At 35.4% G+C, this 24633-nt stretch overlaps 1 protein-coding gene across 3 annotated transcripts in view; it reads right to left on the bottom strand.

The window, feature by feature from the left end:
• Positions 1-24633, bottom strand: part of unpg (homeobox protein unplugged) — a 185249-nt gene that overhangs the window by 54459 nt on the left and 106157 nt on the right. Inside the window, exon 1 of one of the 3 annotated variants that reach the window (XM_081735599.1) lies at positions 7371-8089. The exons of the other annotated variants lie outside the window; for them this stretch is intronic. Within the exon in view, the coding sequence (XP_081591725.1) occupies positions 7371-7764 (394 nt within the window). The 5' untranslated portion in view covers positions 7765-8089. Of the gene's footprint in view, positions 1-7370; positions 8090-24633 lie in introns of those variants that run through there. 3 annotated transcript variants of the gene reach the window in all.

Below are 24633 nucleotides of genomic sequence, written 5' to 3'. Positions count from 1 at the left end.
ATGGATGATTTTTCTTATTTGTTATATTGAAGAAAATTTATAAAATTTATAGAATATGAAAAGAATCATTACAGTCGTTTTTGTAAAAGATGTCCGTAGAAGATTTTATTATACTCTGTTCAAAATATGAAACGAATTGACATTTAGACAAAACCTGTTACTCTGCTGTCTCATAATAAGTATATTGATGAAGTGTCCTCTATAACAAGAGACGGCAAAGTTATAGAGAAAGCCTTAGCGGCGTACTCATGATGTGACAACAGAGTAACAGGTTTTGTCTAAATGTCAATTTGTTTCTCATTTTGAACAGAGTATAGTAAACTAACTTTCTGATTTTTTTTTTTTTTTTTTTTTTTTTTTGGATAAGAGAAACAAACTACATCGTATTGTAGGATTATTAACAATATATGAACTGAAGTATTATGGTAGTTTTTGAGCAAATCGTTCGTAGAAAATTCGCCCCACCTTTAATTTCTCCTTTCAGAATGACTCCAAGAGAAATGAATTATGTCATAGTGAAGGGTCACTAACAATATACTATTTACTTATGAAATATTAACAAAAGACTTAAAATAGAATAATGTTCGAGAGAAGCATCTAAGAAAAACTCACGAACGCCAGTAAATTTCACTTTCCACAATTGTTAAAGAGGAAAATGAATACTGTCTAGTATAGAGTTACTTTTTGAGCTGAGCGAAGCGAAGCTCTTTTACTCGGGTTAGCCGTTTGATTGTCCGCGAACTCCTCCTAGACCGTTTGGCCGATCTCAACCAAACTTAGCACGCTGATAGAGTATGTCGTGCTGAGTGACAACATAGGTCGAAATAAAAAATCCAATGCACCATCGAGGAATAATCACCGAAAAACGCTTCCTCCTAGACCGTTTGGCCGATCTCAACCAAACTTAGCACGCTGATAGAGTATGTCGTGCTGAGTGAGAACATAGGTCGAAATCAAAAATCCGATGTACCATCGAGGAATAATCACCGAAAAACGCTTCCTGATTACGTAGTTTAAGCTCGCTCAGCTCATTTCATTGCAATCGGGTATATACATTGCATTCCTAGTAAAAAAATATTCATAGTAATCACTTTTTAAGTTACTTCACTTTATAGAAAAATACTTTTCAATTTATCAAACTTAGTATGGAAATCATTTCTAAGATAATAAACTTTATATGGCAATTCTTTGAAGAAACTAAACTCTATATGGAAATCCTTTTCAAATTACTAACCTTTATATAGAATTCCTTTTTAAGTTAAACTTTATACGGAGATTTCTTAAAGTTAATACACTTTACACTAAGATCCTTTTTAAGCTACTAAACTTTATAAGGAGATCTTTTAAAGTTGATACACTTTATATGAAGATCCTTTTTAAGTTACTAAACTTTATATCGAAGTCCATTTCAAGTTATTAAACTTTATATTGGAAATCCTTGTCAAGTCACTAAATTTTATATGGAAATCCTTTCTAAGTTGCTAAACTTTATGGTAATTCTTTTTTAAGTTTCTCAACTTTATGATAATCCCTTTTAAGACGCTAAAACAAATTTCGTCCAGAAACGATAAATAATTTCGTGAGATTATCCAAATTTGAAAATTAAGGGAAAAGTGAAGAGTAATCAACAAATTTAGAATGTTGATACTCTACCAATACCAGAATTATCATGTGGAATGGGGAGTGTCACTGAAACATAAGTTTCAGATTGAATTTTGTAGTTTCTAACTGAAAAAATGTATGTCCACCTAACTTTTAATTTATGTTTAACTATAAAATTGTCCAAACATGAAGCTTTTATATTAACAATTTTTGAAGTGTTAGGTTAACTGTAATTTAATGATTTGTTGATATCCTATTTGCCAATAGTTCATTGTAATTTTACAATTAAAAAAGTCATACTTCCTTGTGTTATCCGTTTGTTACGAGTGAAAACTGGAAGGAAAAGTTATTACATTGTTTTACTTAATGTGTTATAAAGCACAATTCTTCACTTGTTTATTATTTCATGTTAACTTAATGCACAAATTAATGTTATCTAATTGCTTCTTGAAAGTTATTAGTAATATTTTCATTCGTCCTCAGCAATTATGATGTGAATCATAATATATAGTTTCATTCATTATTCTTAAATGTGTTCTGCAGTTTTTGTCTCTAAAAAATTGTATTTCACATTATTTGTGGAAAATGAGGTGAAGCTTTTCTTTATATATTAAAACACATTGAAATCAAATGAAAGTAATAAATTGGTTTTGATTGTTACGTATAAGAAAAATAATAGAATACTATTCTTTATGTATTAAAAAAGCTCTGAAACAAAGTTTGAAGTAATTGTTTGATATTAATTACAACGTAACTGAGAAAAAATAACGTTAACTTCTTCTTTATAGATTAAAACCCCTTGAAACAAAGTAAAAGTACTTTTTTAAATTTATTTATTTTAATTAAAACGTATAACTAAGAAAGTACTAATTTAAAGACCATTCTTTTGTTTTAAAACACCTTGAAAATGAATAAATAAATTGATTTTAATTGTTATGAAAAATAACAAATCTTTCTTACCTCTATGGCATTAGTTAAAGGATTATAATTAACTCTATTAGTTAGGAATTAAGAACATTGACATAGACTATGTGTTTACAGAATAATGTTGAAGTGTTTAATCTCTGTCAACTAGAAGCTAAAAGGTTTTGCCCACTTTTTGTCCACAATGAATGGTATCCTGGTAACATTGATATATTGTATACATCACATATTAATATAGAATAATCTTTAACCATAGTAAAGATATACTGTACATTCAAATCCATTGTAATTTACTAAAAAACAAGAATATAATAAAATATAAGAACAATAATAGAAAGGAAGCAAAAGTTCAAATCAAATGATTTGAAAAAATTATAATGAAATCGTAAACTTGATTGCACAAACAAATTACAATTGAAATAACCAAATTTATCGTCATTATGTTGAACAAATTTAGTTTTCATGATCAAATTTTAGCTAAAATTACTAAAATATTTTAGTGCCGTCAAATTCATTAACTGGTAAAAAAAAAAAAAAGAAATACTGTCCTGGGACACGAACACGAGATATCTTGTTATACTATCCACCAATCTACCACATTATTCGAAACTCACATAATTATCTTGTTTTTGTTCTTAGATTTTCTGTGACTTTTGAATTATTTTTAAAAAGCTCTTGCATAAACTGCACTTTGCAGCATGTCATTTAGTTGCACTTTCAACTAGGAATATAGAACTTGAGAAATTGACATAAGTGTGTAAATTAATGTATAATTATCTTCAAAAGTATTGATGCGATTTAGATTAAATATTCATTAAAGTTAAGAGAAATGTCAGAGTCAGCACGCTTAGACCTATGCTATTATTATTATTATTATTATTATTATTATTATTATTATTATTATTATTATTATTATTATTATTATTATTATTATTATTATTATTATTATTATTTACTTATTGTCTAAATGTAATGAAATAGATCTACCGTTTGGAGGTGCGACGAAATGTTTTAATCATACCTCAACTTTCGGGAAATTTATTTAGTCATTACTTTGGAATAAGAGGGAATTCCGGAACCTTAGTCTGTTATAAGTCACATCAACAAGTTTTTTTCAGGCTAATATTTTTATGTTTCTCCTATTTTTCATTCATTACATTTATACAGACCGGAGAGTGCGCACTTCAAACTAATAACTTTGAAAATAAGAACATTTTTATCGTGGTAACCAAAATATTTAGTTGTTGGTATACTAATCATGAATTTTTATTAACTCTACATTTTATTTCTGTGCTAGAGAAACAGATAATTAAAAACTTCTATCACCTGAATAATTCAATATTCAATAGGAAAAGATCTACCAGTTCGAAAGTTTGAAAACTTCTTTTATGAGGTATAGAAATCCAGCTAAAATCGAACCAAATATCAAGGTACCACAGTCTATTATAAGATTCAAGTAGCTATTCTGTTTACTCTGAAACTATAATGAGCAAATTTTAATATTACTTGTGTTCTGCAATATCTTGTCAGAGAGAGAGAGAGACAGGGGAAAGAAAGATATGAAAGAGGGTCCTTCAGGGTGTGAATGCTTAAAAGGAAAAAATAAAAGCTTACTTTCAATTGGTAATTAAATTTCACAAGTTAAATTTCTGAGCTTCCTAAATTTTGGAGCTAATTATCTGATTTTTAAACAGCTTAATATTAGTAACACCCAAGTTAAAATTCCATAGACTACCTATTCCTTTCTTTTATGATAATTGTCCAACGTCCTACATGTAAACCAGGTTGACAAATTTTAGAAAGAGACGCTGAACCCCAGTTGATCAATGAGAGGAATTTCAAAAAGAACTCAAATAAAAACTGTTCGCTTGTTAGATTTGAACTTGTGACCTGGAGAAAATTACATTTTTTAAAATTGAATGAAACATCGCAATAACTTACTGGATACATGTATTACTGTCGTTTATTGAAGTTTAGAATCCCTTTTTGGCACCGAGGCTATACGAGATATGAATCTACAGTTTAAAGTGGAACCGAACCACCAGTAATGCGTTCAATGCTCTTCCAGCGGGAATCAAACCCGGATCCTTGCACCCAAGACGCGCGTACTTACCACTAGATCAGCGAAGAGGCTTTAGGTCTATACTATAACACTAACCCACAACTTATCTTCTCTGGTATACTACACATCTGCTATTTTTTTAAAAAATAATAAGAAAGGAGGAAAAATAGAAAGAAGGAAAAGTTTCGAAGTTTTACAGTAAGTTGGAAAAGTATTATATTTTATTACTTATTTCCATAATTATGTAATGCAAGAAATAGAAATATTGTTAAGATAAAAGAAAAAGAAAAACAGAAAATTTCAAGATTTTATAACGTATTTCTCATATCGGTTTTGAAATACCAAAGGTTTACATTTACATTTTTTGAGTTGTATACATGGCCGGATGTAGGGGGTGCATCAGAGCATGTGCACCCCCTTCGTTGTAAATATACACTATCTAAAATGGAAAGCCAGCAGTGAAAATACAACAGTTTCCGAAATTTTCTGCTGTTGTTTCCTTTTGGGGTTTAAAAAAAGTGGAGTTTTGCAAAAGCAATAATTTAAGTGGATTTTCTGAAGGTTGAAGGCAAATTATTCACCACGCAAAATAATATTCCTCATTCACACCACAGATGCCTAAAAGTATTTTAAAAATTCAAACGTAGTGGTAGTTATTTTTGCAAGCCCCCGTCAGAAAATCCTGGATCCGGCCCTGGCTGTATATATTCTTAATAAGATACTCTCTAAATGACAACCAAAGCTAAGAGTTGGCGTAAATAGGTCTATCTTTGGAAGAGCCGTTGTTCAGTTTACCTGACTTTTTCGAATTTTCTTAAATTACTTAAAGCAACGTGGAAGATTGTTATAAAAAAAAAAAAAAACAGAAAGTGAGGTAGATAGTTATTACTATTAAGACCTTTCGTATAGCACCAGAACTTTAGTGCCCAGCTATTATGACGTAATAGATTGGGCATTTAGATCTCTCACCTATAAGGGAAGGCTTGGAAATTATTTGTATGTTCAATAACAGTTTACATATGCTCTTTGGTGGATAATTTTATGAATTATCAATGTTTTTCATTATGTTTAGATTATTCACTAAAGATTTTAAAACAGAATTCTTTAGCGAAGTTGTCCTAAGAAATTATACGTTCACGAGGTAAAATCCAACAGTTTTTGAGGAAACGGCAATTTAAATTTATGATGAACATCTTAAACTTTTTAAATATTTCAGTGCTTTGTTTAATCTCTCATTACTCAATACATGTTGCTCTTTCCCGAAATGAGCTTTATTTTGTGTTTTATTACCTAACATTAATGAAACTCTACTTCTGTTTTGAGAGAGAGAAATTAGAATATGTGACTCTGTCTTGGTCAATAAAGACACTCAACCACATCAATATGATTGAAAGAATACAACCAAAACTCTTGAAATTACTTGTTTATAGAAAAACTGACATGTATCCAAAATGTGAATCATTTTCAGAAATAGTACAAAACTTCAATATGCACGTTTTGAAGTTATTATTTTTACACAAATTACTACATGATAAAATTGACTATTCCGAACTTATTTCGAAGGTTCAATTGCAGGCCGCGTTAGGTAAAGTCCGCATAGGAAATAACAGTACATTTTACTGCAAAAACGCATGAACAAATATCCTTGCTAAGTCTCCTATATGGAGGATAACTGCTTCCTACAATGCAATTGAAAGGATATCTGCTATAGATGTTTTTGGAATGTCGGAAACAGTATATAAGAATAGACTTAAAAATATATGGCGATAATGAAAATGGATAAATGTATAATCTTGTAAATCTAAAAAAATATTAACTGTGAGTAAATGTATTTGTAAAGGAACAACACTGTAACTGGGCCTAGAACCTGTTGTGTTGAATAAATAAATAAACTTCAATAATTCCTTTTATTTATTTCTTTTTCTAAAACTTGTTTCATTCTGTTTCAATTTGTGACAATCTTTTCACTTGGAAACTGTGTTCAGGTTGGGGGGGGGGGAGTATTAAAAAGGTAAAAACACTATTGTAAGTAGCTATTGTCAATGATTAGGCAGAACAGGAATTGCTGTCTCGCCTATGCCTAAGATGAGATAGAGATAACGATATCAATTGTCTTCAGAGCTGTAGGCCAAACAGGAATACGCCAATCAAGAATTACTATCTCACTTATATTTAAGATGAGATACAGATAACGATATCAATTTCATGCGGAGCTGTAGGCGAAACAGGAAGGCAGATCAGGTACGAATCAAGAATGCTATCTGCGCGGAAAAAAACAAATAAGGAACAATAGAGGAGAGAAAACAATGTTGGAGATAATTTTTAAAGAAAATGAGAAAAAACTGGGTATGATAATTATTAAGAACAAATTGTTTCCTGAAGAATGGGAGAAAAAGTATGATGAAAGAAAAACATGAAATGAGAGCAACAGTTCATGAAACATAATTAAAACTAAATGCTCCTATGTAAAGTCGACTGTCTGAGGACTAAAACTCAAAAAAGCGTCTCAATTAGCGTCGAATGACTTCCCACTGATGACAAGATAGAGGTTTACTTACAGTGACGATGATGAATGATGGTAATTAAGAAAGTATTGATAGTTTTAAATTAACTTCGCTTTTCCTATGAGGACAACAATTTCATATGAAAATATTCGTGTACTTCGAACATTAGCATGTGTTTCGTCATGAAGAACACCCTCGTCCATGTGTTTGACATCACTACTTGTATTAAATGCTATCTGTAAACAGATATTATATTATGAAAACGTGTGTTGGCTTACCTGACTTTGCCGACAAATCATGAGTATTATTGCCGTCCGATGGCGAAGAAATACCGATCGTCGAGACATCTGGAGGTGACCTCGGGGACGATAGTGCAGCATCTTCAGTACTAGGGGACAGCGAAGAGGTAGGTGTCAAAGGTCGAAGAGTCGCCGGCTCGATGGGCAGCGAAGGAAGCACCAATGGATGAGGATGCGCTGGTTCGAAACCCGGAAAGAGTCCGTGTCCAGGAAGCGGCGAGAAATGCGGATGCCTGTGTAACAACCAGGTGTTGTATAAAAGTGGTAATGACGGGTAAGGCGCCGGGGGCGCAGATGGTGACGAAATTAAAGATTCGATAGAAAATGAACCGAAAGACGGTCTCTGTTGCAAAAGATCTTTATAAGCTTCCATTTGGAATGAATTAACCGAGTTCACAAATCACCATTGTCACACAACCACTATTTTGATGTGTACATAAATATTTATCTAATACTTTGATTGCTTAGCGACTGTTAGTTATATCCTTGGTTTTATTTGCAACATACAATAGATACATTTATTACACTGTCACACTAACACACAGATGAACACATGTAGGATCTTTTTCTTTTAAAAACGCACACACGTCAATATCGTAATAAACACAACTTTGGCATTGTCGCCGCAGCCCGTCTCGTTCGTTGGATGTATCCTCTGCTAAATCTCCAAACCGTTTGTCATGTTTTAATGCCTCTATAGTTAGCGGCCTCACTTCTGCTCTTCTCTCCTCTCCCGTGACAAAGGAAGGAACCGTTCATGGATCAGTCACCGGTTCTCTCGGAACGTTCTTTTGCAACAGCGGAACTCATTTAAGTTTTCCATTTGCGAAAATTATGTCATATCTATTATAAACATAGGCATAACTTGAGAGGGACCAGGAGAGGCCAGGCCCTTCCTTTAAAGTACCGTTGGACCACAGGTTGAAATTGAAAGGTTCTTCCAATTCTCAGGAGACATACTCTTCCTCCTCTAGCAAATTGAGTTATGCCAAACAATAAGTTCAAAATAACATAATTTACCTTTTGGTCGTTTCTGTGGCTGTCTGTTTTAATACAGGAAAAAAAAAATGGAATGTCTTTTAAATGTAGATAGGAAGATTGCAGTAATGGATCTAGAACGTAAAAACTGAGGGGGGGGGGGGAAATCCAGAAACCAGAATATAATAGGTGTATCATGAGTTTACGCAAATCATTTCCATTTGAAATATGTTTTCGCACTTTCTTAACAGGAACTAGGAATGAAAAATGAATCATATAAGTTACATGATGAAAACACAATTCTTTTCGGTCGAGATTTTAGCGATTCCCGACTCGGAAATTTTCGGGCATCTCCAAAAACTGACAAATACGGATATTTTCCAATTTCATGCTTTGTACGATACGGACACGGACACGAACCCAAAAATACAAACACTCCGTACAAAATAAGGATATATGGCAACCCTAGGGGTCTACTCAAATTAAAGGCTGGTGCTTTTGGGATTAGTCGTAGTTGCAAGTGAGTTAAAAGTAGTTACGAATGTTTGATAATGCAAGGAAATTATTAATTAGTATTGCTCCTTTAATATTTTAGTTAGTAGTAACATAGCCACTACTGAGCAGGGGCGTACTTGGGGGTAAGCGTTTGAGCGAGGCCTGTCCCCTAGCTCCCTTTTTAGCTCCTTTACTGTTCTGATCCCACTTTTAACTGTAGGTAGGTCCCGCCTCATACAGCATCGATGCTTAGAAGAGAGATTATTCTATAATCAATCAATCTTCCAATTGCGGATCTAACCTAGGGCCGGAGGAGCCTAGGCCTCCCCAGTTTTTTGAGTGACGAAAATAATTATTTATATGTTTTTGAAAGTTTGTGGTAAGCGTTGCATTTAATTCTCTATTAGAAAATTTTGAAACATTAAAAATAGTTTCAATTGCAGTTTTTTCCTTATGCAATCTGTAAAACAGTACTTGAGGTCCACAATGTCAAAGCGGATCCTGGGAGTGTCCCCTGTTTTGACTCAAACACTGGTTCACACGTTTCACCAGGTTGGCACCAACTTTACGAAGATTAGTGAAGTAATTTTCAAAATCGGTGCAGGCAAACATGGAGAAAATCGCATTTTCATGTTCCGGTTCAAAGTGGGAAGAAAAAAGGGCCCGCGAGTTTTTAACTGATTCTTGTAGTACTCGGCGAGGGAAAGTGTTAATGTTCTCAATGGGACTGCGAATGTTCGTTTCCAGGTCTTGAATAGTTCGAGAATTGTTCTTGTATACCTCTTGCTTTAAATAGCCCCATGGATGTGAGATTTTTTGGTGGCTAGAGACCATGTGTGAAGGTTTTCTCGGAATTTTCCCGTTTCCTCCTACTTTCTTCATTCCATCATTTCATACATTTCTCATCATCACCATCTCCCTTAGCCTCGGTGTATAATCGTGGCACGTAAAACTAGATATTACATTATTTCAAAACATATTAGTGTTTTTGTTTTTCTTCCAAAACTAAAGAGAAATATAGTATTGAACATCGGTAATTCCATACACCATAGGTGCCGACTACCTGGGTATGGCCTTGGCTCCAAGGATCAAGCATTCGTTAGAAATGTTTAATGTGTGCTCAAAAAATTAATATCGAAATAACATTTTCATGACATTGACAAAAACTTAGTGTATGTGACTGCAAGTTTGATTTCATGGGCGGGTACTTATACGTCGAATAATAGTTTATTAATATAACTTTTATTCTCTTCAGGTATATGGCACACGAGAATTGAGCGATGTAACATTATACAACAATAAATAATCCATATTCACAAGTAAGAGTGATTTTGTACAGTTATTTCAAATAATTTAGAGTTTGATGCTGTGTTTTTGTATTTCAAATATAGGTCCAAAGTATTTGTATAAAATGAATTTACACAAAAGACATGGATAGTTGAGTCGTTTTCAGTTTTCAATCAAATTATCTTAAATTATTAAGAGGTTTGATTGTAATCGTTATTATTTTAATTTTTCTTTCTCTTTTTTGACCAATATTGCAAACATCATCATCATCGTAGCTATTCTGCCATTATTGGCAGGTCACTTGTTGCAACTCAAAAGCTTCGATATACGGTGGACCTCAGGTAGTCTCTTCGTCTTGACGTAGCTATTTTCTGTTTTAATACCTTCCTTCAATTACAGTCTCCTTCGATCCTCCCTCTCTTTCCTTCCACCATACCCTCTAGCACGTCCCTCATAATAAATTCCTCCTCAGTCAAAGTCTCAATGAGTTCCTTTTTCTCCTCTTAATTACATCTAAAATTCTTCTTTTCTTCCCTACTGCTACTATTTCTAACACCTTCTTATTTGTTTTCCGTTCAACCCAGCTAATTCTCTCCTTTTTTCGAATATTTTTTCATCGCTTTTGCGTAAGTCCATGTTTCTGTTCCATAGAGTACATATTGGAGTCAGTAAAACAAAATCTCGATATTTAATTGAAAGTTTGTTCAATACAAAGATTTGCTAATATTGCACGGAGAAAAATGCATAATCCAGTCGGCATGTAAATGCTGTTTTCACCAGGTTACGTGCGTCACCACATCAAGTAATGTTGTTTCATCCGTAGTACGATCTACACCACCGTCCAGCGAAAATTTTGTATTGTGGGACTACCATTTGAAATCTAGAATTAACGCCATTCCCATTCCGACGGTGGTAACTTACGTATATAACATTGTTACCACCTTCCTACGACTGTCCCCTCTTGGTTCTTTCTAAATCTGTGACTCCCTACCTTACAAGAGTAATAGTTTTTAACACTAAATCAATCATGTGAATAAAATTATCCAATCACAGCGAATGTAGTTCGACACCGAACTCCAGACTTGGCATGGTGTTCCCACCTGCTGTACTTTTATACATGAAATTACATTACTTAAGAAGCGCCCCCGCGTAAATACGATGTATGCACACAGAAATCCTAGTCCTTTTTTCTCAGTGTGGTTGAAAATAAAAAGATATATACGTCGCCTTTAGAGTGCAAAACTAATTTAGCAATCATGGTATTTTACGAATCTGTGCCGTCTTGATTTTCTTTCATGCGTCTCAGGGGTAGCCTCCCCAATTTTGGAACCAGTGGAGTATTGAATGTGTTAAAAAATGTAAAAAGATTACGAAACGTTGTAATTTTTTTATAAGTAGTGAAGCGTGGGGACCCATTAAAAAAAAAAGGTTATCGTCTATGTTGTACATTATCATCATACTTACACGAAGGTAAAGTATATTATATTTAGAAACATACATTGTATTTCCGTTACTATTGGCTCATTGTAGAATTTATCCGGAGTAAAATTTACCTATGAAAAGCATATTTTTTTTAAAAAAAAAGCAAGACTTACAAGACTCTTGCAGCAAGACCAAGACCAAGACTGGGTGTGCAAGACCAAGACCAAGACTGAATATGCAAGACCAAGAACAAGACCAAGACCACCCGGGTCTTGGTCTTGGTCTTGCATATGCTCATTACTATTCAAAGTTGATGCACAAGGTGATAGTAGGCGATATTGATCCCTTCTTAGAATTATGGTAGCAGATCTGATGTTCTTGTATATGACGAAGTTTCTTGACCTTTGGTTCTTCTTGGGTCACCAGGTCAGGTACGTCACCGGTCACAAAGTTCACAATTACATCAAGAACAGTAAGATATATCGAGAGAATAGCAGCGTCCCAAGAATAGGATCTAACTCCACCTTTATCTAAAAGATGGACGACAAATGCTTTGAATTTGATCCCAGAGATAAAAGACTATCTATAAGGCAACTTCATGCAACAAGGATTGCGTATTGCAAGATATATATCAGTGGTGTCCAACTATAATGAGCCTGAGGGCCATAACTGTCTTTACTAGTAAAGGAGAGGGCCGCAGCCTATAATAATAATAATAATAATAATAATAATAATAATAATAATAATAATAATAATAATAATAATAATAATAATAATAATAATAATAATAATAATAATAATAATAGGAACTATTATTATACTACAAAAGAAAAATGTAAAAAAATGTATTTGAAATATTACATACCTATTCAATATGACAGATAATGGTCAATAGCAGCGCTTACAAGGGTGGCATATCTACATCCATTCCTGTTGTTGTGAGGCGCAGATGTAAAAGAGAAGAATCTCTAAGGCAGCTTCTGAAGCGATTCTTTACAATTTTAATGATGAAAAATACACTTTCACACAAATAAGTACCACCAAACATTGACACTCTTTTCCGACCAAACTCTCAAAAGTTAAGGAAACGTTTTGCCGTGGATGCCCGCGCCTTTTTGTAGTACAGAAGCGCTAAATGAATTCTTTATTTCGAAAGAAGAGTGGAAACATTAAAAGAATGAATAAATATAAATGAAAGTAGTGTGAGTAATAACAATCATAAGTCCTGAGAACTTTGTGGGCCGCAGAAAATGGTTTGGCGGGCCGCATGCGGCCCGCGGGCCGCCATTTGGACAGCACTGATATATATGGATGAGAAAAAACAATTGACAAAAATTTGTGGAGCCTTCATCGAGCAATGGATTGAAATACGAGGATATTTCTAAAAGTTTCAAATCTGACGCTGGTATATCGTGCCAATGGTAATAAGGCGTCCATAGCATATAGTGACATCTATGAGCGAAATACTGTGTCAGTTCGTTGAGTTGCGTTGTCGAGTTGCGTCAGTTCGTTGGAGACATATGTTGACCTCGCATACTGCAGTCAGGCTTTTTTTAGAATGTTGTTATGCTGCATGAGTGCTCAAATTTGTCAACAATATTTTATGTAGTACTCATTTCTGATTTACTGCAGTATTCATTTCTGTAATACTGATTTCTTTAAGTTGAAACATAACTACACTAAAACTCCCTCCTGCTACACAACTACAGGTTGACTATTGATGGCAACACATCGAATCCCTCATTTTGCTGCTATTCTTGGCGTTTTAGACTGGATTTCACTACTTCTAATTTAAGAAACCCTCCAATTGCCTCCTACGAGATGACAGTTGAGGCCGTCTCGTCTCAAAAGTTATCGTGAAAAAGACGCCTCAACTCGGTATGTGTATTTGTTTCTAACTAACTAACTCTATGGCCTATGGAACCCGGAGGTTCAATGTCGCGTTCAGAAAAGCTCTCCATTGACTTCTATCCTTAGCCAACTGGATCCAGTTTCTACTTTGTTTTCCTATTTCTGCGAGATCCATCTTAATATTGTCCTCCCATCTGCGCCTAGGTCTTCCTAATGGTCGTTTTCCGATTGGTCTTCCAGTCAAGACTTTGAAAGCGTTACTACTTTCTTCCATCCTAGCTACATGACCTACCCACCTAAGCCTTCTAGACTTGATGACCCTAACAATGTTTGGTAAACCGGATAAATTATGTAGTTCCTCGTTATGAAGTTTCCGCCATTCCCCATTCCCGTCCCTCTTGAGTCCGATAAATATTCGCCTCAGGATCTTGTTCTCAAATACTTTCAGTCTATGTTCTTCCCTCAGAGTAAGCGACTATGTTTTGTAACCATATACATAATAGAACAACAGGCATGATTATCGTTTTGTATATTTTAAGCTTCAAATTCCTCGACAGAATTCGCGACGACAAGAGATTTTGAACTGAATAATAACACGAATTTCCTGCTTTTAATCGACATTTAATTTCTTCTTGAATATGATTTTCATCTGTTAATATTGATCCTAGATATTTGAAAATATTAACTTTATCAAAAGTATTATTTAATATTTTAAAGCATCCATAATTTGCCGTATTACGGTCCCGACGCACTTCCATGTATTTAGTTTTCTCTGCATTTACTTCTAAACCCATGTCCCTGCAAGCGTTTAATAAGATCTCTGCATTTCTTTCTATTGTTCTCCTCTTTGTGGTGGACAAACACCGTGTGCGTGGGTTTTCTCGGGGTTCTCCCGTTTCCTCCCACTTTCTTCATTCCACCATTTCATTAATTTCTCATCTTCACCGTCTCCTTTAGCCTAACCGGCATAACCGTGGGACGTAAAACTCATAGATTTCATTTCATTTTTTCTATTGTTCTCGTATCATCCTCTGTTAAATTTATTTTCTACATCATCAGCATACGCCATAACCTGGTGAACACCGTTCAATTCTAGGCCCTGGTTGCTATCTTTGATTTTTCTTATAACGTATTCCAGGATAAAGTTGAATAATAATGGCGACAACGCATCTTCTTGTTTCAGGCCATTCTTGACGAAAGCTCGTGGACAAAAATTTTCCTACCCGGACTTTACTTTCGGATCTATTTATACATACCTTAATTAATCTAATTAGCTTTTGTGGTATTACAAATTCTGTAAGGACGTTGTACAATGTTTCTCTCCTAACCGAGTCTTACGCCTTCCGAAAATCAATAAATAATTGATGTACCGGGATATTGTATTCCCACTTCTTTTCGAGTATTTATCGAATGGTAAATATTTGATCGATAGTTGATCGATTTCGTCTAAATCCGCACTGATAATCTCCAATAATTTCATCTGCGTATGGGGTCAATCTTGCTAATAGAATATTTGAAAGGATTTTGTAGAATATTGACAGAAGAGAAAATAGAAGAATACGCCTCGTGCCGTGGGCGAACCGATTAACAATGAGTAAGCACCGAAAATTTTGTCCCACCGCCATGAATTACATCAGGGACCACACGCACTTGACACACATGTGCTCACAAACAGCAGTGAATTCAAAGAAGATTTTATGAACTAATTCCCCTGGCAATGTAAATATAAGCTCTAGATTTATTTAAAATGTTAAAGTAAGTATATATTTACAGGAAAAGTTTCTCCTCTCCAAAGTATTTCATACCCTCCCAGGTGAAAATATATGAACTCTCCACCTGTAAACCAAATGAATTGGATGATAATTGACGGTACATTGTATCTATTGTAAGGTGCGCACCCAGAGATTTTTCAAGCGATGGGGAGGGGGTCCAATATTACAAGCCACAACATCTTTGTAGTATTGAACGGGTAGTATTCTACATTCTAAAAGACGATAAATACATTGTAAAATACTTCCCTATATATTTTCAGAGGAAATAATAGAACGACTGGTTTTACAAGCGAAAGAAAATGAAATCAAACGAAATCTTTCAGTTAAGAGTCTTCATCCCGGCGAAATTAAAATACCGTTAATTTTACAGTAATTATGTGATATCTTCAAATAGATAAAAGATAATTGAAATATGGAACAAGAGTGCCCTAGACAATATTATTTTCCGTGAGGTACCGTTATCACAAGTCACTTAGTGGCTTTCCGATTTCAGCTGTTTAGAAACGCGAAAATAAATGCCGATTTTCAAAGTGGCTCGAAATCGAAAGCAGATAAGTGAGTCGTGATAAGGGTTTCTCATGTAAAATAATATTGTCTAGGGCGGTCTTGTTCCACATTTCGATTATCTTTTATCTATTTGAAGATATCACATAATTACTGTAAAATTAGCGGTATTTTAATTTCGTCGGGATGAAGACTCTTAAGGTCCAAGGATTATACCCATTAGGCTAAAGGAGACGGATGATTAAGGCAAGGAAATCTTGGTGGAATGAAATTGTAGGAGGAAACGGGAGCAACGCGAGAAAAAACACGGACAAGATGCCCACCACAAACTTACTTGGGCAGGGATCGAACCAGACACCCCACACACCAAAAGTAAGAGCTCTACCACTAAGTCACTGCACTGGCGTCTCTGGCATATGAAATTGGGAGGGGCATCAAATAAAGTGATTTAAATGGTACTACCTAGCCCAACCTGTTTATTATCTTCGACAACATTTGTTACCTTTCTTCTTACCTTCACAGGCTCCCTAAAGTATATCAACAACTCTTGTAATCGGCTAAGAATTTCACAGCCAGAATAATACATTATATACCTAAATAAATATAATTATCAGACTATTATTTACATGTTATTCTATCCTTAGTAAATAAATTAAATTAGAATAAAATATTGAATATTTTGTACTTCGAAATATTGGGGGGACGCATCTCCTCGTCCCCCCCCCCGCCAGAGACGTCCATGAGTCACTGTGCCCCCTTTTATAAAAGAAAGAGTACAAATGAAATGTAAGATCAAATCTTCATGCTACCTCAATAATTTACCTGTTAAATAAGCACAGTTTTATAGAGAAAGTTTACAAATGTATGTTGAGCTAGGAAGCTTTTCTGGTTGGTTCGGATTTGGTTAACCCTTTCCAGGCACTATTTCTTAGTTTAATATCCCATATTTTCCCCTTTAGGCTAAAAGGCATTGTGACTAGTAATTATCAGTTTCCCAATTGCAGAAGAAGTTACCTCACTCATTTTTACAGTAAATCCTTATAGTCAGTTCTATTTCCATGCCAAGTTTGATCCAGATCCGATGAGTTTGGTTGATGATTTTTCAGAAAAAAAAAAAGTGAATAGCAGAATATGAGTGATAATCTGAAATGAATGGTAAAAATACAATACAGCACATTCATGCCTTAAGCGAGAGATGAGTATGAACTTAGAAAATATCCATGTTTTGACTCCTATGATTTTAGACTGTTTTCGAAGAATAGATTTAGTCGTACGAGTGTTAAACAAACTCTTCAGATCTTTTTAAATCTTAAAAGGAAGCGTGAAATTAAAAGGCTTCAACTTTCATTTATTTTTATTTTTTATCATCATAAATTGCATTCTTTTAAAGTAATTTTTGAATCGTTCCTTCGGTCTTAATTTATCTGTTTATACATTAAGCAAATAGTACCGTACTTCCTCATTAGAAAACTAGAATAGAACGCTTCTTTCTACGTGCGTACGAATTTTGGAAATTTTTTGTCACTGATTCGCGTCACTGATTCTTTCCTCAGTCACAGTTCCCTCGCATCAACTCCTCATCGCAGCGGCTAGCACAAACAACTCGTCACATGGTAGAGAATCTCGTACCCTCTCATTGGTTGCTGATATGTCCCATAGTCCCGCCCTGTCGGCACCTTTTGTGTTGGAATGAGTAATGGTCGGTGCGCTGATTGGATCGGCGCAGAATGATTCTCAACCAATAAGAATGAAGCAGCTAGAATTGGTGTCATAATTTGCGGCCACTTAGCCAGGAAATTAGCAGCGCAAGTAGAACCGGAAGCTGGCGGGAAAACGAGCGGGGTTGCCAAGTCTCTGCACGGAAGGAGTGTTTTAAACGTATCGATTGAACCTTTTTCACTCGCAGATTGAGGATAACCCAGGGGGTGCCTCCATCACGGAGCTAAATTAATTCCACTCACACAGGGTGCGTGCGTATCATCCACGCCCACTTCTTCCAAGAAAGATGTTTGTGTCTCCGACAGAGAAAGATACCAATAAACGTTGTTTACTTTTCTCTGTCTCCAAGCATCGGCGGCAATCGGGCTTAGAGGGGTGGGGGCATTTTCCTAAATCTCGTACGGTCTTATAACTGTGGATGAGTTAGAAAGATATGTTAATGAAAAATTACTGGAAAAAGTATCTTTATTGATAGTTATTATTACTCACGAAAGCTAGTAGTAGACTTAACATACACCTAGTTTCTTAGTCTCCAACCATATTCCATAGAATTCTTTACACTAATTGATTTTTTAAAAAATCCTGTGTGCCGGATTGTACGTTATGTATATACAGTGCTTTTTTTCTATTCTTTTCTTTTTTTATTTTTTAGGATCTTCATCTTTTGATAGGTTGCTTTACCATTCGACAGGAATATTAGAGATGATACCGAGACTAACAATAATTATAGTCCAAATTAACTCTATGCATGTATAAACATGATTGTTTGTATAAAAATGAGATTTTCTGCAGTTGATGGCCTTCAGGAGCTCCTGATGCGCCTATGTATGATCAGGTGGTTCCAAAATTGAATTCATTTGTTATAGTTCCATGCAGGGCTGGATTAACCCATCTGAAGGCCCGGGGCAAGAAAAAATATATGGCCCCTTCTGACTTCACCCAATACATTTCTGTGAAAGTACAGGTTAAGGGAATAGATCTATGTTTCATATTTTGTCATATTTTATATTATGATGATGATTGTACCTTAATGATTCTTTTTAGATAGTCAGTTGAGATTTTGATCAGAGTGGAGACCCCTGTCCTGGAGGCCCGGGGCTATGGCCCCTCTGAGCCCCCGCTTAATCTGCCCCTGGTTCCATGGTTATTTAGGTATTTCATTCCACTCATTTTAATTTTTACTAGGGATGCGCACGAGACTAGATTTGTGGCTGTCTCGTCTCGAAAATGTCCTGTAAAAGTGATGTCTCGACTCGAAAAATGTATATTTCTCTATTGGAAGAGCCATGTCTCGACTCGAATTTTGTCAGGAGAATCCTGTCTCGACTCGTCTCGTGCGCATCCCTAATTTTTACTGTCTACATACTAAAACCGAAGACACCCACAAGTATCCAATTAATGGGTACCAACTTCATCAAGATTTTGAAATGAATTTCGAGGAAAATGTAGATAAACTTCCTACGAAATCGCTTTGAACTATTCACTCACACAGATAAAAATTTAATCATTTGTTTAGTTCACTTACAGAAAGAAAAATAGACCTATTAGCTATGTTTCTTCCTCCATCCTTAGCTCCACAAAGGAACATCTCAACTACAAACTGCAGTTTTACATAGACGCCTACATACAGACAAAAACACTAAATTAGTTGCTCCAGATGGACATATTTTTATAGTTATACTTTACTTTGTACTGAACATGTGGTTTCTTTCCTGTCCTCCCTTCTCGAAGAAAATTTGCCTTCTCACTGTCACCACGCACTATTGTAGACTATTCCGAATATAGGGCCTAATAGTGAATCCGGCTCTTTCAGATTTACAGTCCACGTTCAATGAAGATAATAATATTGCTCGAATAGCGTGGTAAGCACCAACCCCTTTGCCCTTGAAAATGAAATCTTTCAGCTTAACGTCCCACGATTATGCTCTTAAGGGTAAGGTGGATAGATGATTGAAATAGGTAAATGGTGCTGAAAGAACCGGTGAAATGAAAATTTGAAAGTACCCCGAGAAAACCCATGCACACAATGTTGTCCACCACAAACTATCTTGGTCGAGGATCCACCCACCAGAACTAAGTGCTCTACCACTGAGCCATGTGCCCCCTACTTCCTTGTCCTTGAGATACTGTTAGTATATATATATATATATATATATATATATATATATATATAGGGGCGGATCCAAGATATGATCAAGGGAGGGCCTAAACCATATTTTGCCGTTTTATCCAGTGTAAAGCAGGATTGAAGCCCATTTTATCCAGTGTATACCTGAGCGTCAAGGGGGGGGCTATAGCCTCTATAGCCCCTCCCTTGGATCCGCCACTGTATATATATATATATATATATATGCATTTTCTTACATTCAAAATAACCCAACCAGAATTGCAGTATAGACCTGTTCTTAACCATAGTGTTTTAACTTTTTTCTTTTTGTTAAAAAAAATACATTAATTTAATTAACAGTGAAGTAATCCAACAATCGCAGCTACTATCCAGATATGGCATAATTCAATGAAACTTGACTCACTGGATCCACGATACATCATAACCCACTCTGATTCACTGTGACCTCACTACCCTGTCTGGGCGGTGAGTTATTGAGGGTCGGTGGGTCAGAGTGTGTCACGGTGGGTCACGTCCTGTTAACCCACGATACATTGACACACTCACTAACCTTGACCCACTCCATTTCTGATAGCAAGTCATGAAAGGTATCTTTATTAAATTTGGTAAGCAAAAGGTTAACAATTAACAGAGATGCGCACGAGATGAGTCGAGACAGGATTTTCCTGAAAAAATTCGAGTCGAGACACGACTCTTCCAATAGAAAAATATACATTTTTCGAGTCGAGACATCACTTTTACAGCACATTTTCGAGACGAGACAGCCACAAATCTTGTCTCGTGCGCATCCCTAACAATCAACACAAAAAATAGCACTGAGGAAGGAAGTGTAAGGAAGGCGACAAAAATTCAATCTATATTTAAAGATAGTGATAAAACTGCAGAAAAAAAATTGGAAATATCAGTCATGATAGCTATCCACTCAATTCGAATCCAGACCTTTAGCGGTCGAATCCGATTACGAAACAAGACCGCTAACTACTTGCCTCGGATTTTATCCTATTTAAGTATTTCCCCTTCATTGATAACTGCTTCTCTCATTTGTATTAAGGGCTTGTCTGAACTTTTTAGACAGAATAATCAGTAATATTTACATCAGCTTCCAAACTAGACGATAGCTCTGTTTTTCTTCTGAAACACCCATTGTGAATTCATTCATTTAAAGGATAATAATAATAATAATAATAATAATAATAATAATAATAATAATAATAATAATAATAATAATAATAATAATAATAATAATAATAATAATAATAATAATAATAATTGTTTTATTTGCATTGCTGAGTGTGGCTGAAAATCGTGCCTCTACGGTCTTTCTGTGGTAGGTAACTCCATCCCTCTACTTGTAGTAGCAGTGTCAGCCAGAGCACAGGCTGTGGAACTAATTGAAGTCTGTTTCTCCCTATGACTGGAAAACGCCGCGGAGGAAGAAAGAGTCCCGCTGAGGAAGTAATTTGGGGGTCAACCACAACCAGCTGCCCAAGTGGGTCAAATGTCAAATTGAGAAACGAATCGGAGGGACACTTTTTTTTTTTAAGCCAGTATAATTAGCAGCCCTCCAAAGGATTTTGTTTGGCTCACAGAGCAAAAACGGAGGATGGAAAGGGTTGTGACTCTTGTGGTGGACCTAAGTAAACACAGACCACTTGTCAGCAGTTTTCAGTCAACACGATTTCCTTCAATGGAATAGAAATAAAAAAATTCAAATATGGAATAAACGCTGCACATACTGTACCAGGAGTGCACCCACGGGGGTCTACTGGGTCCGGAAAACCCTCCCAAAACTTCCTAACTTAACATAAATTTGTACACTTTCTTAATAAAACTATATTTGTTTAGCAGAGAAATTATCTATGTAGCATGAAAATTTGATCTTAGACTTCATCTGTACTCTTTCTCTTATAAGGAGGACGCGGTAGCTGAGTGGTAGAGCGTTCACCTCCGATGCTTGGGGTCCTTGGTTCGATCCCAGCTCGCGCCGTGTGTACTTTATGGTGGACAAACACCGTGCTCGTGGATTTTCTCGGGGTTCTCCCGTTTCGTCCCACTTTCTTTATTCCACCGTTTCATTCATTTCTCATCATCACAGTCTCCTTTAGCCTAACCGGCATAAGCGTGGAACGTAAAACTCAAAGATTTCATTTAATTTCTTTCTCTTAGGGATATATAAAAAAAAAAATCTACTTCTATAATTTTAATCTGAAAATATAGGTGGAAGTATTTTACAATTACTTAGCGTCCTTTTGGGTGCAGACTACCTATTCAATACTACATAGACTTAGAGGCTTGTAGAACTGAAGCGCGCCCAACAAATATTCCTAGGTGCGCGCCTGAGTACGTTGCACTGTTCTTTTACCATCACAACACGAAAAAATATTTAATTATTGCATTGTGGGGTGGCGGAAAAATATATGAAGTTCAATAATCAAGAATATTCCTATCACTCGATAGGAAAGAGAAATTTTAAATCGGTAGACAAAATAGGTTTTCGAGTTCAGATAAACTGTTTGTAGGGATGCGCACGAGACGAGTCGAGACAGGATTTTCGTGACAAAATTCGAGTCGAGACACGGCTCTTCCAATAGACAAATATACATTTTTCGAGTCGAGACATCACTTTTATAGCACATTTTCGTGCGCATCCTAACTGTTTGTACAGCTTTTAGAGTAATGCTTTACGACAGAATAGTTTTTTTTTTTTATGTGTGTGTGAAAATGTAATAGTATAGCAACAATTGCTCTGAAAATGTAGCAGTTACTAACTAACTAACATTTCGATTATTAAAACTTCAGCTTTTTTGAAGCTAAAGGTGTTTTTTGTGTAGAAGGTTACGTGGAACAAGTCTACATGTCTACAAATCTACAGTCTGTTCGGATTATTTTATTATGAAGCGACTGTATAGTTTATTTCTTCAATAGATGTGCATTTCGGCAAATTCTTTGAAGTTTCCATGCTGGATTTTACAACACTATCCCTTTCTCCCTCCGTCTCTCTTTTGACCGCATTTGCTGGGTTGCAATGCAGACACACCCACACACACTCTCTCTCTTTCCCAATATTATGACTGACTTATGTGCAACATATCAGGCAATGTAAGAACAAGGAAGCTATTCTCAGGAACATACATTTCTTTTAAAAAGAAAAATAATGTAAATCCGTAATTTTTCTTTAATAGGGTCTATATGGTGTGAATAACTTAATAACAGATTTCTCTGCTCTCATCCATTCTTAGGAACAGATTTCTACAATTAAGTGTATTAGGCCACCCGTACAACACACATAGTCTAGTTGTAGAATTTTTGTTATTTAAAGAAAAAGTCACATAGATGTAGTCCATCACAAGTTCACGTGGTCTGTGATCGAAAGAGAGAGTCTTTATAGTAGAGATTAGGGCTTATAGGGTCTAACACAAATGTCTTACACTGGCTTCCTAATTTGTCCTGGCAGTAACCTCAATTACCAAATATACTGAATACCTTTATTATTATTATTATTATTATTATTATTATTATTATTATTATTATTATTATTATTATTATTATTATTATTATTATTATTATTATTATTATTATCTCTCTCTCTCTCTCTATGGCCTATGGAACCCGGAGGTTCAGTGCCGCGTTCACAAAAGCTCTCCACTGACTTCTATCCTTAGCTAATTGGACCCAGTTTCTACTTTGTATTCCTATCTCTGCGAGATCCATCTTAATATTATCCTCCCATCTGCGCCTAGGTCTTCCTAATGGTCGTTTTCCTATGGGTCTACCAGTCAAGACTTTGACAGCGTTTCTACTTTCTTCCATTCTAGCTACATGACCTGCCCACCTAAGCCTCCTAGACTTGACGACCCTAACAATGTTGGGTAAACCGTATAAACTATGTAGTTCCTCGTTATGAAGCTTCCGCCATTCCCCATTCTCGTTCCTCTTGGGTCCGAATATTCTTCTCAGGATCCTGTTCTCAAATACTTTCAGTCTATGTTCTTCCCTCAGAGTAAGCGACCATGTTTCGCAACCATACAGAACAACAGGCATGATTATCGTTTTATATATTTTAAGCTTCAAATTCCTCGACAGAATTCGCGACGACAAGAGATTTTGAACCGAATAGTAACACGAATTCCCTGCTTTTAGTCGACATTTAATTATTATTATTATTATTATTATTATTATTATTATTATTATTATTATTATTATTATTATTATTATTATTATTATTATTATTATTATTATTATTATTATTATATGTAGCAGTACTAGTAGTAGTAGTGTGTGTCTATCGACCAAGTGCCGATGAAATTAATATTATAATTTTATAGCCTATATGCTTCGAATTTCCGGACTCACAACAAAACAAATTATTTAATTATTTAATTATTTAATTAGGAAAATACCCCTAGATTGCCTGCTAACTATAGATGAAATTCACCGTAATCAAGGGTGGAAATAGAATTCCAGAACTAAGAAGATGGTCCAGTAGCTTCAGGGGCAAACTTGTCCACTGACATATGAGTATGACGTATTTTGTTAGTAGATATATATCTGTATACATTGTTTTAAAAAGAAAAACATGTGTTTCTCAGACTTATGGGGGGGGGGGGTGATTGCCTCGCTCCCCTCCCCAAATGATGCCTTTGAGTCATTCACAAACATATGTACGGGCTACGTAACGAAAACACAACCCCATCCATAAGTCAGGGATACGAGCAAACTTTCGTGAACGACTGATGCAGAGTAAACAAGAAGTAAACGAAATGAAGATAATTAATTCCTGCAATACAATATCTGAAATATTTTATAATACAAGTATGATTAAAGAGAAACGTACGTTCTATTCATTAAACCTCAATATGAAGATCTAGAGCAGGGTCGGCATAGTGACACCAACTCGAGGGGAAAATCTGGCGGGGGTACTCGGTCAAAAAAAAAAAAAAAAAAGTGTAAAACGCTTTTTCAGGCCAGCCACTCTGAATGAGGCTTTCCTGGATTTTCCTCATTCACACCAGACAAGTGTCGGAATAGTACCTAACTTATAGGTCCCAGATCACTTCCTTCCCTCCCCAATCCTTTGCTCCTTCCC

Source organism: Thermobia domestica, chromosome 13, assembly GCF_964235325.1.
Source record: "Thermobia domestica chromosome 13, izTheDome1.hap1.1, whole genome shotgun sequence".
NCBI lineage: Eukaryota > Metazoa > Arthropoda > Insecta > Zygentoma > Lepismatidae > Thermobia > Thermobia domestica.
Note: the sequence above shows the minus strand (reverse complement) of the source record. Positions and strands in the feature narration are given on the sequence as shown.